Raw genomic sequence first — 20,591 nt, forward strand, 5'->3', positions numbered from 1 at the left:
GCTAAACTTCTAAGAACTTAGAGACAATAGACTTAACGAAGATTCAACTAATCTTATTGCTAAGGGAATTAAACAGGAGTTTACCTACTCGCGTTCCTTTGCAGGTTTGCTTGCGTGGAAATTTGGAAAGTCCTTTCCACCTCTACTTACTTACGTTATTAAAAAATCTACGTGCAAAGTTTCTATTAGACCCAGCTGTCTAATACTGGCTTCCCACGGTGCGTGATTCTACGAATTATCACGGACCACGACCACGGGAAGCCACGCACCAAGCACAAGGCTTGGATGACGACGACGCGACTACCATCGGACGACATTCTTCCCCAGGTGCGTCGTTGTCGTCGGTGCGAGCTGGTACGCGTCCGTCCGCAATATCACGCACCGTGGGAAGCTGGTATAAGATGTATCATACTAGCTGATGCCCGTGACTTTATCCTCTTATATTTAATTTTTTGAAAAACATCTAGGAACTCCTTAATTTTCCGAGATAAAAAATTCTGTCCACCTCTATCTGTCTCTGCACCAAACGTCAAAATCGGTTATAAAATAGATGGGCCGTGAAAAGGTTACAGACAGACAAACAAAAAGATTCACTTTCGCATTTATATTAGATGAAATATGGCCGGGGCGGATCAGCTAGTCATTTTATATCGAAAACACCACTCCATTAAATTAATATAGCTTATATTATGACAATTTGCATAGTAGTAAGTATCCATTAAAATGTAGATAGAACAAGAAGAATATATATATGTAACTTTAATTTTAATCACTAGGTACCCATATTATAAATGCGAAAGTATGTTTGTTTGTTGCTTTATTGGTTTGTTGGTTTGTCCTTCATTCACGTCGCAACGGAGCAATGGATGGACGTGATTTTTTGCATGGGTATAGTTAAAGACCTGGAGAATGACATAGGCTACTTTTTATCCCGGGAAATCAAAGAGTTCCCACGGGATTTTTAAAAACCTAAATCCACGCGTATGAAATCGCGGGCATTAGCTAGTTTAGCTAGAATAAAAAGAATTAACTGTAGTCAGCAGTCAACAACATTAACTTTTATTATACAGCTCTTATAGATGAAACATCTTCCAAGAAGTGAGGCCAAGTCCTGATCTCTCTGTACAGCTTCCGTCCAGGGCTCTCGGTGCTGATCAGCTGTTTGTGTCCCACTAAATGATAGTCCGGTGATAAGTGACCTTTCTCCACACCGCATTTGATAAGATTCTTCACTGCTTCCAGCTGTTCAGGCTTAGGTTCATCATCTGTAAAGTAAACATGGTTTTTTTTAATAGAGATAGCGAGCAAACGTGCAGGCGGGTCACCTGATGTTAGGTGATTACCACCAGAGGAACCGCCGATGCGTTGCCGGCCTTAGAGAAATTTGTTGGACCGCCCCATGTTGTAATTTAGTGCGAACACCGCCGATGGGAGTTGATTCCACAGTTTGCATGTGCTTGGAAAAAGGATCTGGCACAACGGGTGGTCGAAGTGCTCCAGAAACCCAGGTGGTGAGGGTGGAATTGATTGCGGTGACGTGCGGTGGTTGGGTTCCATGCCTCAAAATCAAAAAGGAACCCTTATAGGAACACATCGTTGTCTGTCTGTCTGTCAAGAAACCTATAGGGTACCAGTTGACTTAGAATCATGAAATGTGGCAGGTAGTAGGTTTTCTACACGGAACAGAAAGAACAGTCTGTTCCGTGGTTTTCTAGCACACGCAAAGGGACAAATCCGAAAACCGTGAATTTATGGTTACATCACAAAAAAATGCGTTCATGAACTATGTATGTATTTTTTGTGATAGTATTTTTTATTTAAGTACACTTCAAAGAAACTTCTAAATAAATAAAAATACATAGGTAGGTACACATCAAAAATTGCGAAACTGGCAGAATTCGAACCTGCGTTTCCCTTGGGTATCGTGCCCGTAACGCCTTTAACCGCTAGGCCACGGTTCACTTACTTCCAAGTGCCGCGCTCTGCGCTATACCCATGGGGAGACGCAGCGCGCAGGTGAAAGCCACCGAAATAATACGCGTAAGTAGCAATACCAGGAAAAGTATATTAATCAGCTAATATCACACCAATTTCATCATACTTATTTATTTCTTTAACGTTACATTGGCACCTTACCTTACATTACACATTATCACTATAACTCACTAAGTTACTATATTTAAAACGACTTGTACACTCTCTGAATAATCAACAATCACCGACTGGCCGACTTCTAAAGTTATTATATCGTCTCGGCCCGCGCCACTATCGCTTTTTGGTGACACACATGACACAACCAACCAATTAATTCCATATTATTTAACTTTGACAATAAACTCAAACTTAGATGTTAAAAAATATTCACATTATTATACATATACAGCTGTCTTGCATCGCGGCGCCAACACAGGTTCCAATCATAATTTCATGACATCACTTTGGTATGTATTTAAAATTATTTAAACATGGTTAGAACGCAAACAAAAGGTTAAGGAATTTCAAGAAGTAAACTCCTAGGATTAACCGAAACTAAGTTAGTGAAAGGCTAAGCTGTTGACTAAAGGCTTAACAAACAGAACTCTTAGAATTTGTATCACAATTTAACGAATATTGATTCTGTCCGGGTACACTAAACCGGTAAAGGAGTGGACTGAAAAACCGAAAGGTCAACGGTTCAAACCCCGCCTATTGCACTATTGTCGTACCTACTCCTAGCACAAGCCTGACGCTTAGTTGGAGAGGAAAGTGGAATATTAGTCATTTAACATGGCTAATATTCTTTAAAAAAGAAAACACTACGTGCCAACAAAATGACTTAGTAGTACCTACTTACATAAGACAAGGCTGAGTAAATATAGCAAACAGCCGGCTGATTCGCTAACTCAGTGTTCTTAACACTGAATGATATCCACCGATCTCATTTGACATTTATTTTTAATCCATTGAAGTTTTTCTAGGAAAATTTTTAGGTAGGTACCTATAGGTACGTTTATAATTTTAGGTTGATATAATATTACTTATTAGCCTCTCTCATAGATTGTAATGATAGTACAGTACTGTTGTCAGTACTTTACGATAAAAAAAAACCAGTGAAGCAGCAATGTAAAGCCAACCAATATCAAATGAGCTTGGTGGCTAACATCCAGCGTTGAACGTTGAAGTTAGCGAATCGGTTCCGTCTCGTCCACATTGGTAACCAATGTTTCGTAACCAGCTTCGAAATAAGGTTAGACTTCGTCGTCTTTTCGTAACCGGTTATTAATCCATACTTATATCATAAATGCGAAAGTGTGTCTGTCTGTCTGCTCGCTTTACACGGCCCAGCAGTTTAACCGATTTTGATAAAATTCGGTACAGAGTTAGCTTACATCCCGGGGAAGGACATTAGCTACTCTTTATCCCGGTAAATCAAAGAGTTCCCGCGGCATTTTTGAAAACCCACAACCACGCGGACGAAGTCGCGGGCATCATCTAGTTAAGTATACATCTTATTTCATAATAGCTGGTTACGAAACATTGGTTACCTACGAATGTGGACGGAACCAGCGAATCATTCCCGTAGACCGCCATCCGGTCCGTGACGAGTTCACGATAATTTATGAATTTCAGGAAGTACTAAGCTAGGTAGATACTAACAAGATTTGCATAATATTATATATTTTTAGGGTTCCGTACCTCAAAAGAAAAAAGGAACCCTTATAGGATCACTTCGTTGTCCGTTATATTTTGTCTGTTGACCTATAAGGTACTTCCCGTTGAGCTAAAATCAAACTTTGGCAAGTATAGGTAGGTCCAATAGCGCAAGTAAAGGAATAAATCCGAAAACCGTGAATTTGTTGTTAAGTACATCACAAAACAATTTAAATGTGATCTTGCACATAATTGGTTTACTAAATCCTAATATACTTAAAGATGGCGCTGTTGTCATTAACTTGCTGTGTTGCACATAAAAGAGTTAAAATATAATATCATATAGTCCGCAACAGGACGAGATTGCAATCAGGGTGGGGACGTCTCGCCATAGGCATAATGCATCCCGCACACCCGCACAGCCCCCCTGCTAACCCATTGCGGGTAAGTGCGGGCACTGTGCGGGTGTGTGGGGCGTTTTCCCCCGCCTCTAACCCAATTTCCATCTCGACCTGTCGCGTACTATACGACAGTACGGAACCCTTTGTGTCCGACTCGCACTTGACCGGTTCTTTTAAACCCTAATAATTTAAGCACCTTCCCTAATCTAGCAGCAGTAAAAATATCTGAAACGGTCTTTCATAATTATTTGCTACCCCACAAACACAATAAAGATTAAATATAACGAGGGAATTCATATTTATTAGACCTTTTAATTAATTAACAGCACACCGTTATATAAATGACTAGCTTATACTCGCGACTTCGTCCGCGTGGACTACAAAAATTTCAAACCCCTATTTTACCCCCTTAGGGGTTGAATTTTCATAGTTAGGGGTATCGTTGAATAGGTCTTTTAAAAATACTGTGGGTGTGGAAATATCATTTTTCGATTTCTAGATCCGTTTGTAAAATATGATGTTTTAAAGTGCAAATTTTTATTAGAGTCAAGTGTCGTCGTCGTCCACCCCCCCATCAGCCAAATGATAGTATATAGGAACATGAAAAATTCACAGCAGTAGTAGGTATACCTATATAAACAATTTTGGCTAAGTAGGGTTCCCAGGTTAAGGAGTTATATCTGTTTTTCGAGGATACGGAACCCAGAATGTGCGTGGCCCGCCGCGAACTTGGCCGGTTTTTTTATGATTATGTTATACTTCAGCATGAACAGGTATAAAAGCCGATAAAATGCTTAAAAAAATAGATAGGTATACCGTATATCTAATACCTAATTAACCTTGAGCAGTAATCAATGTCATTATTTCCGATCTATCTTTTGTGGTATATCGTTGCAAAGATAACACGGCATATATTTAACTAGCTTATGCTCGCGACTTCGTCCGCGTGAACTTCACAAATTTCAAACCCCTATTTCACCCCCTTAGGGGTTGAATTTTCAAAAACTCTTTCTTAGCGGATGCCTACGTCATAATATCTATCTGCATGCCAAATTTCAGCCCGATCCGTCCAGTAGTTTGAGCTGTGCGTTGATAGATCAGTCAGTCAGTCAGTCACCTTTTCCTTTTATATATTTAGATGATAGTTAGTAAAATGTGCGCAGTGTTCCTCAATTATTATTTTTAATTTGGTTTTTTTTCTAAGGGTCTCTTGCCAAAGCCGTGACCACTATAAACGATCTTTTCAAGCTTTGGTCTAATCTAGTATTTTTCTCCATCGCAAGCTATTGCTTGCTCTCAGACTTTCCTATATACCTAGCAAGAGTTATTAGTCCCCTCTACTTTGAGTCAGCATCTTACAAAACTACTTACTATTATAGTTCCCAAGAAAGGATATGCCGATAGATCTCCTGTTATATCCAAAGGTGTGAGCTCCCACGCGCAACCATCCATTCCCTTCGTACACTTTGCCGTTCCCGCCTACCATGAACCTGTAAAGATATTATTTTATTTGTCACTTATGGTCGCGACTTCGTCCGCGTGCAAGCTATCCCTGTACCTACCTTTTGTCAAAATCGGTTTAGTTGTTGGGCCGTGTAACGGTAACAGATAGACAGACTAACAGACAGACAAACATTGAGGTATTATGGACAAATTATACAACGCCCCTACGAAATAGGTAGGTACCTTACCCTTTTTAATCTTATTATCATGGCGGCCATTTTGAATAGAAAAGACATTCTGTGAAAATTTCAACTCTCTACTTATTACGGTTCACAAGATACAGCCCGCTGACAAACAGACAGACGGACGGAGGGCCGGACAACGGAAGTCCCGTTGGCATTTTTCGGGTATGGACCCTTGAAATGATACATACGACATTCCAATATCCCAGAACTTTAGCTGTTCCATATGGTAATCCTGGATGTTCCTGACCAGGTCTTCGCATGCCGCATCGGTGCTGCACCCAGCTGTCACGCTGTGCTGTATAATGACCAGGTCCACTGGTCTTGGGAGGTATTCCACATGAATAGGATTCAAACCGTCCCATTGCTTTTTACTCACTACGTCACATTCTGAAATGGGATGAAAATTATAATTATTAGGGTATATCTATTATAAATAGTGCACCCTATAGAATAGAACAGAACAGAATATAATATTTTATTGAAGTAAACTTTGACAAGTGCTTTTGAATCTTCAACTAGTTACCTTACCACTGGCTCGGAATGCCGTGCCTACCGAGAAGAACCAGCAAGAAACTCGGCGGTTGCTCTTTTCAAGTGATCAGTTTACAATATATTGTTAGTTTATTATACCATTACTATATTAGGTATTATAATTACAAATGGAACATATTATTATAATATACTATTATAAGTACTAACTAATGCCCGGCATGCTTTACAATACGACACGCGCGCCACCTATTGATTGATGATGCGTTGATGGTACCATGTCAGAAACCTACCCGGAAGTCCATAAAACAATTACTGCAGGTACCTACAGTTTAAACTCAATCTGCCAAATTTCATGACTCTAGGTTAACAGGAAGTAACCTATAGGGTTTGATACCCTTGACAGGTCTTCACAGACACGACAGACAGACGAGCATCCCGACCGAGCAGTCGAACAGATCAGATTGTTTTCCTATAAGACGATTTACCTAACAGTCTAACAGAACGGATATCTTTCAAAATATTGGAATCTTTAAAACAAGAGTGAATAGGCATCTTCTAGGTAAACGCGTCCCATCTTAGGCCGCATCATCACTTTCCATCAGGTGTGATTGTGGTCAAGCGTTTGCCTATCTACACTTCTACATCTACACTAATATTATAAAGAGGAAAACTTTGTTTGTTTGTTTGTTTGTTTGTTTGTTTGTTTGTTTGTTTGTTTGTTTGGTTGTACTGAATAGGCTCAAAAACTACTGGACCGATTTTAAAAATTCTTTCACCATTCGAAAGCTACATTATCCACGAGTAACATAGGCTATATTTTATTTTGGAAAAAAATAGGGTTCCGTAAGATATTTGGGTTTTTCGGACACAAGGTGTAAAAAATCAACCAGAAAAGTTACTTATTTTGCGTACGCTGCCTAAACTATAAAAGATAGAACCATAAAATGTTCTAATTAATTGTAGATCTTATAAATATCTACAAAAAAGTCCGCGACACACTATACCCATCTATCTACACTAATATTATAAAGAGGAAAACTTTGTTTGTTTGTTTGTTTGTTTGTTTGTTTGTTTGTTTGTTTGTTTGTTTGTTTGTTTGTTTGGTTGTACTGAATAGGCTCAAAAACTACTGGACCGATTTTAAAAATTCTTTCACCATTCGAAAGCTACATTATCCACGAGTAACATAGGCTATATTTTATTTTGGAAAAAAATAGGGTTCCGTAAGATATTTGGGTTTTTCGGACACAAGGTGTAAAAAATCAACCAGAAAAGTTACTTATTTTGCGTACGCTGCCTAAACTATAAAAGATAGAACCATAAAATGTTCTAATTAATTGTAGATCTTATAAATATCTACAAAAAAGTCCGCGACACACTATACCCATCTATGTCGAGTGAGGCACAGCAACCATTTTTTTATTTAAAAATCTTGAATTTTTTTTGGACTACATTTAAACGCGTTTATTTTACTCATGCTATTAATCCTTATCAAAATAAATGATTTCATCACTAAGAACAGTTTATGGAGATAATATTTGGTCTTTGAATGATTAAAATTGGACGTTTGGTTTTGAAGTTATGGCGAAATTAAAATATTACGATTTCTGCTGCACGGCCCGTTGCGAAGTGGGCGTCACCAAGGCGGGGGTGCGCGTGCGGGAGGGGAGTTTAGATCTATGAGTAATTCGGCAACAAATGAAGAAATACCTATGTATTTCAGGATTTTCGGAAATTCAACCCCCACCTCGATTTTCTAAATTCCACCCGAGCGAAGCCGGGGCGGGTCAGCTAGTAATAAATCTACACTAATATTATAAAGAGGAAAACTTTGTTTGTTTGTTTGTTTGTTTGTTTGTTTGTTTGTTTGTTTGTTTGTACTGAATAGGCTCAAAAACTACTAGACCGATTTTAAAAATTCTTTCACCATTCGAAAGCTACATTATCCACGAGTAACATAGGCTATATTTTATTTTGGAAAAAAATAGGGTTCCGTAAGATATTTGGGGTTTTCGGACACAAGGTGTAAAAAATCAACCAGAAAAGTTACTTATTTTGCGTACGCTGCCTAAACTATAAAAGATAGAACCATAAAATGTTCTAATTAATTGTAGATCTTATAAATATCTACAAAAAAAATCCGCGACACACTATACCCATCTATGTCGAGTGAGGCACAGCAACCATTTTTTTATTTAAAAATCTTGAATTTTTTTTGGACTACATTTAAACGCGTTTATTTTACTCATGCTATTAATCCTTATCAAAATAAATGATTTCATCACTAAGAACAGTTTATGGAGATAATATTTGGTCTTTGAATGATTAAAATTGGACGTTTGGTTTTGAAGTTATGGCGAAATTAAAATATTACGATTTCTGCTGCACGGCCCGTTGTATTATATTATATAAAGAGGTAATGTCGTTAAGTTTGTTTGTAGGGGGTAATCTTTAGAACTACTGAACCGATTTTAAAAATTCTTTCACCAGTAGAAAGCTACATTATTCCTGAGTGACATAGGCTATACGGGATCTTTAAAAACCTAAATCTACGCGGGCGAAGCCGCGGGGATCAGCTAGTAAATAAATAAAATGGAATAGACGTTGTTGTGTAATTCATTGGAGTAAAAATAACAGACGAGTACATACCGGCTTCCACATGACTCCACTGAACTAAACCTAAAGCTATACAAAATACTAAAATCATTATGCACTTCAGTTCACACTAGCCGAGCTTCGGAAAGCAGACTGACCAACGGAGTTACTGAGTTAATAACCTGCCTTATCAATTCACAGGTGAAGACCTTTGCAAATCCTCAGTGCATCCTGCTCATTAATAAGTGACAAAAGAGAGACGGCTTGATTTTATTTAAGACGTCATAATATCATAATCAATTCTCGATTTGGTGCGTTCTGTGAGGAGTAACAACTAGCTCATTCCGTCGTCTTCGTTGGTTTGGATAAAAATGCGGGAACCCAGTTTCTAATGGGCCTGAGAAAAACGGACCTCGCTATTTTTCCGTGATAAAACCTATACTTCCGTTTCCTAAATGCAAGCTCTCATGATAATATTTATTTGGTCGTGTCTGTGACTTCGTTCGTCGTGAAAATGTAAGCATAGACAGACACTAAGTTCGTTTGTAATATCAAGTGGGTATGGACAGTTCGTTCATCATGACTTGACGCGAAAGAATATAAATAATATTATCTGTCCCGGCTGTACTCACGTGTTTAGTCGACGTTAGCCCGATTAGTTTCGAACCCATCGGGTCCTTTTTCAAGGGAGTCAAAGGGAGGGAGTTCAAAGGCAGGGGGGGGGGCGCGTGAGTACAGCCGGGGCCCGGGACAGATGATATATTTTATAATGGAAATCACTCACGGTAGTTTAAACGCGTAAGAATGTTGGCACCACTGCAAATATGATTGGGGGGATGTGTGATTTTACTTTGGAAGTGTCTCTTGAGCAAACTATTCAGTTTGGAAAAAAATGATATTAGAAACCTCAATATCATTTTTGAAGACCTATCCATAGATACACCCCACGCGTATGGGTTTGATGGGTTTTGGCTACGGAACCCTAATTAATGAAGTAATATCTACAGAAGGCCAGTATGGTAGGTATCATTTCTAGGGGAATAACCTACGTACGTTTTTTATGCTATTTAATATTTATCTAATTTTTTATATTTTCACAGCGGTGATAGCCTAGTGGTTACCACGTCCGACTCCTATTGGGGAGGTCGGGGGTTCGATCCCGGGCACGCACCTCTAACTTTTCGGAATAATGTGCGTTTAAGAAATTACATGTCGCTCGCTTTAACGGTGAAGAAAAACATCGTGAGGAAACCTGCATGCCCGAGAGTTCTTCATAATGTTCTCAAAGGTGTGTGAAGGGTAGTGGACCATGACCAAACCCTACTCATAATGAGAGAAGACCCATGCTCTGTAGTGAGCCGGATATGGGTTGATCATGATGACCTGAGCGCGTTTGGAACCCTCGTAGCTTTAGTTTTAAGTTTACGTAATTAATTATATCATTATATCACCGGAAGACGCAGCGTTGGAAGACCCCCCACTAGGTGGACGGACGACATCAGACGAGTCGCAGGGAGCCGCTGGATCCAGGCGGCGAGGCGCAAGACCGTGGCGTGTGGAAGTCCCTAGAAGAGACCTATGTCCAGCAGAAGATGTCTATTGATTGATGATGATGATGATGATGATTATATCACACAAATCCAACAACTGTCAGAAAGTGTAAATTTTACCTATTTTGAATAAATGATTTGACTTTAGATGATGAAATTTTTTAATACCTACTATACTTTAATGATTTTATAAATTACCTATCAAAACAAAAAACTGTATCTAGACGGCAGAAAGTTTTTGCAAGAAAAAATCAGGCAGGCGCGATCGCCGCGTGCAGTGAAAAAGTGTGTTAAGTAGTAAGTTTGATCATTGACAAATTTTAGTATCTGCTCGGCTAATCCATACTAATATTATAAATGCGAAAGTGTGTCTGTCTGTTTGTCACCTAGCTTTTCACGGCCCAACAGTTCAACCGATTTTTATGAAATTTGGTATAGAGTTAGCTTACATCCCGGGGATAGACATAGGTTACTTTTTATCCCGGAAAATTAAAGAGTTCCCACGGGAATTTTAAAAACCTAAATCCACGCGGATTAAGTCACGGGCATCATCTAGTTTGTTTATATTTTAGTTTAATTTATAGCTTCTATTCTGCGAAATCAAGAATTTATAAAATATGAAATTACTTATTAGGCTGAAGGCAACAAGTAGGTACATTCAGTATTTTTACAAGTACCTACCTAAATCTATAGTAGGTACGGTGCACGGTTCTCACTTCTCAGTAATAGTCATAGCTACCAGTTCCTCCAATTTCATTGATTAGGCAGTGCATATTTGCCTGTATGAGGTACATGCTCGGGGTTCAGAGGTCACAACTCACAATACGTTTACTTATCAAGAGACGAACAACTAAATTACCTACGAACATTATACTTAGGTAATATAAATGTCAGTAAGTAATAAAAAAACTGTAATACCTACCCACTTATAAGTAAGTACGCGACAGGTCGAGATGGCAATCGGGGTAGGAATGCCCCGCACACCCTCAAAGCCCCCGCGCTAACCCGGTGCGATGCGTCCCGCCGCCTCTAACCTGTACCCGTAGTACAAGATTTTACGTCTCACCAAACCAAACCAAATTCGAGAGTCGAAATACTTCCGCGTTACAGTAAAATGGACCTAAATGGCCTTGAATTGAAGTCAAATATTCAATGCCACTGATTTTAATTTCGCAATGTTTCCGCTTGGAGCGCTGGCTGTAGAAGTGTAGACAAACTTGAGCTTTAAAACAAGGCGTTTAAGATCCAGTTTACTGTAACGCGGAAGTATTTCGACTCTCGAATTTGGTTTGGTTTATTGAGACGTAAAATCTTGTACTACGGGTACTGATCACATGATTAGATATACTAGTGTCAATTAACACATTCAATCCTTAGGGAATTGCGTACAATTCCGAGGTTTCATACAATGTCTCCGGTAACATATTTTTACTATGTAAGGATAGCGTGTTTAATTAGCATAATAATATAATCGTATAAACTCAAAGATCATTGAACTCTAAGACCTCACGTTTATTGAAAACGTGGTATAATAGAAGTTCGTAAGCTGAATGTAGAGGTCCATACTCGTAGGTACCTACATCTTTTGATAAGCCGATGCTGGTTACTAACTTCCATTAGTTAGTCCAATTGACCGGATATAATAAGCGTTTCGACTGGTTGACCATTTTGACAACCTCTCTGATGCAATGGCGAGCATTGTGGTCTATAAAATGGAGGTCTCTGGTTTGATTCGCGTAGAACCGATTAGTCATGTTTGAAACTGCCATTCCCTTTCCAAGTTGGCCTTCCAGCTTAGACGGCATCGCCACTTACCACCAAGTGAGGTCGCAGTTCAGCGTTGTCATCAAAACTGTGCTAAAAGATTCCAATTTTCCAAATATGAGAATTTTCCAATTAGCATACAATACCAATAGGTACACAACACAAGATCTTTGATCCTGCCATCAGTTTAAATTATTTATGGCTTGAGGTAGGTAGGTATCTATAACTCTAGAATATTCTATATTATTATATTTACTGGATCTATTTTTTAGGGTTCCATTGCAAACCAAAGAAACCTAAGGTTCAATTTTATTCACACTGAAAGGGAATGGAAGCGAATTTCTTAGTATTACATAGCATATTGACTTAGGTATATCTCCACCACGTAAAACATAAATTTCTACCGATTAAGAAAATTCCCGTGAAGTCGCGAGAATCCCCATGCATTCCGGCGATTTTTCATTTGGGCAAGAAGTTTGTATTTTACGAGGTGGAAATAAAAGTCAATACCTATGCTATGTGATATTTTAGAAATTCGCTTCCATTCCCTTAAAGTGCAAATTATGCCTTATAAGTACCACTACCTACCTAGTTTCGTCAAAGCAAGGGATCTTGATTACTATCAGACAGATTTTGATGGTGGTTTAAGCTACAATGACGTCATCATATTCTGTTGAATAGCTTTCGTTCGACCAAAATTAATTATTAATTATCACTGTATTGCAAATTCACCAAGTGACAATCAGAAAGTGTATACATTATATAATAATACCTAATCTGAATAAATTACCTATATAGCTGACCCACCCTCGGGTGGACCAAGCGAAGCGGGGGTGGGTCAGCTAGTATTGAATAAAGTTATGAGAAAAATATTTATTTCCTTCTGCATAAAAATCAGCCTTTATGAAAGTTATTATGTATTTTATTATTATTTACTCTAAACTACCTTTAGTAAAAGACTCAATTAAGAGAAATATACCGGTATAAAGAGGAAATAACAAAGCCTTTGTCATTGCGGTTTGCCGCCACTCACTGCAGTATAAAAATACCTATAAACTATTCTATAACCTGCGAGGAGAAACGTGCTGCAAGCTGGATATAATAAAGGCTTATGCACACACGACCCACGACGCCAATTGCCTGATGTCATACTGAACGAGCGTGTATGCGAATACGATTTATCATGCGACGAAATTCAAAGGTATAACCCGGTCAAGCTAAATTTGCACCTCGCGTCGATTAAAAATTAAATAAAATTAAGAACTCAACAAGTGGCAGACAAAGATTCGTAGTACGTGTATGTTTGCATCTTTGCCACTGATACACGTACTACGAATTTTTATCTGCCACTTGTTGAGTTTTTTTTTTTTTTAATTTTTAATCGACGCGAGGTGCAAACTTAGCTTGACCGGGTAAGTAGGTCCTTCAATTTACTCTACGTCCACGCTGATCGCGACTGTGACAACGCGTGAGTGCAGCAGCAAGGCTTCAGCGTGCGATCAAAGTGTTGATCATAATTCATAACTATCATCAACAAAGCGTTGGTTTGACCTAGACTTACTCAAGCAGACCTCACCATTGGGGGCACTCTTCTTTCCAACTGCGAAACGAATGCACTAAGCCCCATTAACCTTAACTAGACTGAACTGAATAGTTAAACTTTCGTTCGAAAACTTAAGTATTCAGGAGGCTTTCATTAACACAAACTAGGGTTGGCATAAATAGGATTTTATTAACGAGTATTTTAAGATTTCTCTAGGTACAAGATTAAAGTACGTAGCAGACCGAAGTACGTAACATTTATTTGTCAAAATATTTCTCCTTTATATTCATTTTGGCGATTTCCAATACAAAAACTCTCAAAACGTTTTCTCAGCCAAAAGTAGATGGTGATTGAAAAATCGGCTCTAAGAAAACCATTCAGAGCTCTTTTATTGACGTAAACATTGTATTCTAGAGTCTTGGTGACCTAAAACTACTCTTACTAACTAAAGTTTTACATATGCACAAAATGCCATCACGATTTGTTTCCGTCGCGCGTTGTGTGTGACCATGTCTTAACGTATGCCAAAGACCAAAGTAAACAAGGCACCACCAGGTTCCGTCTGCATCGAGTTCGAAAAGCGTGAAAATGTTGTGTGCAAAGGTTTTAAATAACAAATAAAGTACAAAATGAAATGCATCGTTCAGCACAAACATTTATAGTGATTTTTCTCCACATTTAATTTACATTTACATATAATTTACATTTATTTAAATTTACATTTAATTTTCTAAACATTTATAGTAATTTTCCTGGAAACTCTACGTACTCGTAGTATAAAACCAAAGCGCTTCCTGCCGTCTGTCCCCGTATTGTATGCTTCGTTCGATCTTTTAAACAACGTGTAACGGGTTCTAATGCGATTTACATCAATAGATTCAAGAGAACAATATACCACCATGAAAATTAGAGAATATTAAAAAAAGTGTTTTTGCTTGTTTCAGTCAGCAACAAAGCTAGGTATACACCCGTCCATAGTCACTTGTATTTGCGGGTGCAAACCTAGCTTTGTTGCTGACCCTACGTTGGTACGGATTACGGAACCCTTCTTGTGCGTATCCAACTCGCACTTGGCCGATTTTATTTTAAAGGCTTAAGATTTTTTAATGAAAATATTACAATAAAACTTAAAGCTAGCCTTATCTAATTACTATAAAAATCATGCCCGCGTGGAATGGTACCAAGAATACTGGCTGCATTTCCGCGCTGGACAGCCAGGCTGATCCGTTGCGCATAAAATGAGCCAGTCCTTCTGTCACCAGATGAGGCTATTAATCGCGGTGAAATGTCTCGTAAAAATAAAAAGTAATCCTAAATTTGGCTGATATCACTTAACCAATGAGGCCAAGTTTCGATGTGAGTTTGCAGCGTGGCTCCAGGACTCAACGTTGCGGAGAGCTGAAGGTGACCAACCAGGTGGTATTTCTCATCTAAGTCCTTGTTGTTTACGGAACAGGCGAGGAAGTCTTGTGCGGCTTTCAAAGCTTCGGGTGTCGGCAATTTATCTGAAAACCCCATGATTAGTGATTAGGAACATTAGAAAAAAAACCGACCAAGTGCGAGTCAGGCTTGCGCAACGAGGGTTTCGTACTATACAGTCGTATTTTTCGACATAATATTTCACAAATCAAAAACTTAGTGCTAAAAATTTTTTACGAGACATTTCACCGCGATTAATAGCCTCATCTGGTGACAGAAGGCCTGGCTCATTTTTTGCGCAACGGATCAGCCTGGCTGTCCAGCGCGGAAATGCAGCCAGTATTCTTGGCACCATTCTACGCGGTCATGATTTATATAGTAATTAGATAAGGCTAGCTTTAAGTTTTATTGTAATATTAAAAAAAAAAAAAAAAAAAACTATGATGCATAAAAATAAATAAAAATCCGTTTTCGAATGCACAGGTGAAGCCCTTTCATATGATACGCCACTTGATATAGTTATCTAACTATGAAAATTGAAAATAGATACTAATTATTAGTTCATGACCACAATTTAATTTTTTGTGTGATGTAAACCACAAAATCACAGTTTTCAGATTTTTCCCCGAATGTCTGCTATAAGACCTACCTACCTGCTAAATTTCATGATTCTAGGTCAACGGGGAGTACCTACCCTGTAGGTTTCTTGACAGACCGACAGACAGACAGACAGACAGACAGACAGACGGACAGATAGACAGACAACAAAGTGATCCTATAAGGGTTCCGTTTTTTCTTTTGAGGTACGGAACCCTAAAAAACTGAAAAAACGGGACCCTATTACTAAGCCTCCGCTGTCTGTCAGTCCGTCTGTCTGTTAGCGAGCTGTATCTCGAGAACTGTAATAGAGAGTTGATCACATAATTATTTTGCAACAACAATATTATAGCAAATTATAACAATCTATATATATAAAAGGAAAAGGTGACTGACTGACTGACTGACTGAATGACTGACTGACTGACTGACTGATCTATCAATGCACAGCTCAAACTACTGGACGGATCGGGCTGAAATTTGGCATGCAGATAGCTATTATGACGTAGGCATCCGCTAAGAAAGGATTTTTGAAAATTCAACTCCTAAGGGGGTGAAATAGGGTTTTGAAATTTTGTAATCCACGCGGACGAAGTCGCGAGCATAAGCTAGTAAATAATAAAAATTTAAAAATGGCCACCATTAAAAATAGTGTTATTATTTCTTGTAAGGAACCCGTTCGTGTGCGAGTCCAAATCGCAATTGACCAATTTCCTTAATATTGTATCTTACTGCTATTAGGGACTTTTTCTAGCTTTATCATCATGATCAATCCATCACCGGCTCACTACAGAGCACGGGTCTCCTCTCAGATTGAGAAGGGTTTTGGCCATAGTCTACCACACTGGTCATGTGCGGATTGGTAGACTTCACACACCTTGGAGAACATTATGGAGAACTCTCGGGCATGCAGGTTTCCTCACGATGTTTTCCTTCACCGATAAAGCAAGAGAAACCTAATAAAATAATTAAAATGTACATACCTACCTAATTCCAAAAGTTACAAGTACGTACCCGGGATCGAACCCCCGACCTCCGATTATGTATGATAGCTCTCTAGCTCTATATGATAGTTTAATTTTAATTAATATAGGTACGTAGGTACCTATATTAATTAAACCTACCTTGATTTTAATTAATAGGTAGAGGTACCTACCTCTAAAATCTCCGATAAAAGAGATGCTGATGGATTTGTTGTTCCATCTCAAAGTGTGTGCTCCGACTTTCCACCCAGCTCCCGCGTACACTTTCCCGTTTCCACCAATAACGAATCTAAAAAAACAAAAGTATTGATACGACACCGTCTTACTTCATAGAGTTCATAGGGTAGGTATAGGTACTTGTACCCTACGAAATCAATACGGATTGAGGTAACGGTAGCCAATTTCTTATTAGGAGCTCAGGAGGAGGATACAGTGTCATTTCATTTATTTATTTCCTTTGTCGATGGGGAATTGTAGAAGAAAAGTTACAAATCCCCATTGATGATTCCCAATACGCAACGGTAACTAGCCATGTACGCAGTACGCACGAGATAATTATACAAATTGCGTGCGCGAACACAGACGCACTCTGTAGATATTCGTGATTCGCTCAATCTCGTCCGATAGATGGAAGTGATACAGGGAATCCAAGGAACTGCACAGCCCCAAAGATAAAAGAAGATGGCAACAGTAAGTAATGCTAATGTAATCTACTCACGACTGTGCAATATCGTCGAAGCCATGTTTGGTTTGCATCTCCCTAATTTTTCTAACGGCCTCTTCACACTCGGCATCAGCTGTACACTCCGGAGTAACCGTGTGCTGTATAACAGCAATCCTCACCGGTTTCTCTAGATCCTTTAATCTATTTAAGGGACTCCCACCCCATTTTTCTATTGGCACTGCATCGCAATCAGCCGCTGAAATAGGCAAAACAGTAAACTAACATTTAAATTCTTTCAGTTTTATTTTACAGTATTTAGTACAGATTCAGTAAAAAAAAATGTGTTAATATTAATTGCTGATTACAATTTATAATTAGACTAGATGACACCCGTGACTTAATCTGCTTGAATTTAGGTTTTTAAAAGTTCCGTGGGCATTCTCTAATTTTCCGGGAGAAAAAGTAGCCTATGTTCATACCCGGGATGCAAGCTAACTCTCCACCAACTGATGATGCCCGTGACTTCGTCCACGTGGATTTAAGGTTTCTAAAAATCCCATGTCGTGAGAACTCTTTGTTTCTCGCGGGACAAAAAGTAGCCTATGTCTGTGAGATGTAAGCTAACTCTGTAGTCGGTACACATCCAAATTGCTTGAATGGATGCCCCATGATAAAGGCAAAGCGGTTTTTATAGCAGCAGTATAAAATTCTTTTTTTTTTATTTGTATGTATTTTTTATTTTTAATGCAAATGAAAATACAAAAAACAAAAATACCAAACTTATTCTAGAACATAAAAATTCTTTTGGAAAATCAAGCACTTGATAGGTTTTTTTTTAAACACAAAGTTAAGGCGTCCACTTTGGGCACACCTCCCCTACATACATTTTCGCATTTGTAACATTAAGTATGGATTTAGGAAAACTTACCAGCTATTCGAGACTGACTGACTGTAGCAATCATAAGGAAAACCACATTAAGTACTCGTACGGCGGCCATCTTCACAATGAATATTACCTACACTAACTCCTTTTTGCTGACTTCATGTGAGGTATTAGACTTTGTTAGAAATGAGACGAATGGCCGCATACGTTAGTATTTGTAGCAATTGAATAGGATTGGGTACATCCCCAGCAATTCCTGATAAAGGAGCTCTATAATACAGACCATAAAGTGAACACTATTAAGATTGATTTTTTATATAATATGTTTACTATGTGTTTGTGTAATAAAGTATAAAAATAATAAATAAGTAAAATAAATGAACAGAACTGACATTGACTTGTTATCTAAATATATAAAAGGAAAAGATGACTGACGGACTGACTGACTGACTGACTGACTGATCTATCAACGTGCAGCTGAAACTACTGTACCCGTAGTACAAGATTTTACGTCTCACCAAACCAAACCAAATTCGAGAGTCGAAATACTTTCGCGTTACAGTAAACTGGATCATAAAGGCCTTGTTTTAAAGCTCAAGTTTGTCTACACTTCTACAGCCAGCGCTCCAAGCGGAAACATTGCGAAATTAAAATCAGTGGCATTGAATATTTGACTTCAATTCAAGGCTGTTTAGGCCCATTTTACTGTAACACGGAAGTATTTCGACTCTCGAATTTGGTTTCGTTTGGTGAGACGTAAAATCTTGTACTACGGGTACTGGACGGATCGGGCTGAAATTTGGCATGCAGATAGCTATTATGACGTAGGCATCCGCTAAGAAAGGATTTTTTAAAATTCAACCTCCAGGGGGGTGAAATAGGGGTTTGAAATTTGTGTGGTCCACGCGGACGAAGTCGCGAGCATAAGCTAGTTGCTAATTAATACCTAAACTTATCAAAATAAGTTTAGGGACTTTTTTTATTGTTAAATTTTAATCATGAAAATTTTATTTCACATTTTTTTTTAGCTAGCCTTATCTAATTACTATATAAATCATGACCGCGTGAAATGGTGCCAAGAATACTGGCTGCATTTCCGCGCTGGACAGCCAGGCTGATCCGTTGCACAAAAAATGAGCCAGCCCTTCTGTCACCAGATGAGGCTATTAATCGCGGTGAAATGTCTCGTAAAAAATTTTTTGCACTAAGACTCCATGGCCCCAGGGTCTCCACGGCAAACGGCACAAAAATGTAACTCTCTATAAGAGAGGCATACTTGCGCCGCTTGCCGTTTTCAGCTGTTTCTGCTGCGGCTCCCGGTCTTGACGCTGTCTTTCTGATATGACACGGGGCCAATGTGTCAACGCAAGTTGCGGTAGGTACTGCTAACGAAAACTATTGGTATTGCACTGAGACTTGGGTAGAGTCACAGACCACCCCGTGAGTAGAGTTCACGATAACCGAGCGTTGTGACGTTCGCGTTGTATCATTTATGGAGGTCAAGTTACAGCAAAATCTCATGATTTGATCACGCTTGCACATAGGGTCACCCTTGCACAAAAATCATGACAAAAGTAATAGTAGGTACATAACTGTCTAGGCCGGAAATTAAATAGACGGCCGAGGCGCTAGCTGAGTCCTTTTAAAATAAACGAGACCGAATTACCATTTCGGCCGAGACGTGTATACTGTATAGTGCTTTCTCCCATTTGCGAGGCAACAATAAACAAATTCATAAGTCATTCAAGAAAAACTTATATTGTAACTTATAACTAAACACTTTTGCAAAGTAAAATACTTACTTAATTCTTCTTTTTTACTAAACAACTGAAAATTGTATTAAACTATCAAAAAGACCATATTATTAATGTTAGATTAAGGGCGTTTCATTATTAAGATTAATTTGGTTAATATTTATATACGGATCCATCAAAATCAATGGTTTCTGCAATTTGTATATATCAATCAGTTATAAAAAATCTAAAGTACCTACCTACTTACACCTTGAGACCCCAGTCCCCAACGTCTACCACTTTTTCAAACTATGTGCCTGTCCCACTGTCACTTCAGCTTTGTCGGTTAGGTATTGGTTCTTTCTACAGTTTCCTGTCTATTTCTTACCTAACAATGTGGAAAAATTCCGAGCACCCTGCAACACAATATAGGCAGTGGCGTGCAGCTCATAGAGGCATAAACGCACTGCTTACCCTCATTATAATAAGTCTATGCTTATTTTTCATTTTAACCTGCCGTAAAATAAGTTCATACCTAAATGCATACCCTGGCTTGAACTCCTGTGCACGCCACTGAATATAGGTATGTACTAGATTGAAGGAATAACGACGTGTTTATCACAAAAAAATACATGTCGATTTGTCATGT

General features: G+C 38.6%; 1 protein-coding gene across 1 annotated transcript; it reads right to left on the reverse strand.

Moving 5' to 3' along the window:
* Positions 1 to 1,031: 1,031 nt before the first annotated feature.
* On the reverse strand, positions 1,032 to 18,399 carry LOC117987000 (peptidoglycan recognition protein-like). The gene is made up of 6 exons (XM_069502252.1): positions 18,255 to 18,399; positions 17,381 to 17,582; positions 16,836 to 16,951; positions 5,908 to 6,106; positions 5,403 to 5,521; positions 1,032 to 1,265 (listed from the first exon to the last, which is right to left on the reverse strand). The coding sequence occupies exons 1-6, from the start codon at positions 18,322 to 18,324 to the stop codon at positions 1,063 to 1,065; spliced, it is 909 nt and encodes a 302-aa protein (XP_069358353.1). The 5' UTR covers positions 18,325 to 18,399; the 3' UTR covers positions 1,032 to 1,062.
* Positions 18,400 to 20,591: the final 2,192 nt, after the last annotated feature.

The sequence above is a fragment of the Maniola hyperantus genome, chromosome 12, assembly GCF_902806685.2.
Source record: "Maniola hyperantus chromosome 12, iAphHyp1.2, whole genome shotgun sequence".
In the NCBI taxonomy this organism is placed as follows: Eukaryota; Metazoa; Arthropoda; class Insecta; order Lepidoptera; family Nymphalidae; genus Maniola; species Maniola hyperantus.

Bases quoted from the DNA above. Each gene is read 5' to 3' on its own strand.
- LOC117987000 (XM_069502252.1), bottom strand. From the start codon at position 18,324: ATGGCCGCCGTACGAGTACTTAATGTGGTTTTCCTTATGATTGCTACA. The intron at 6,107-16,835 runs GTAGGTACCTCT...ATCCCATTTCAG, and splicing joins TTTTATCGGAGATTTTAGAG to AATGTGACGTAGTGAGTAAA. The intron at 5,522-5,907 runs GTATGTATCATT...ATATCTTTACAG, and splicing joins TTCTGGGATATTGGAATGTC to GTTCATGGTAGGCGGGAACG.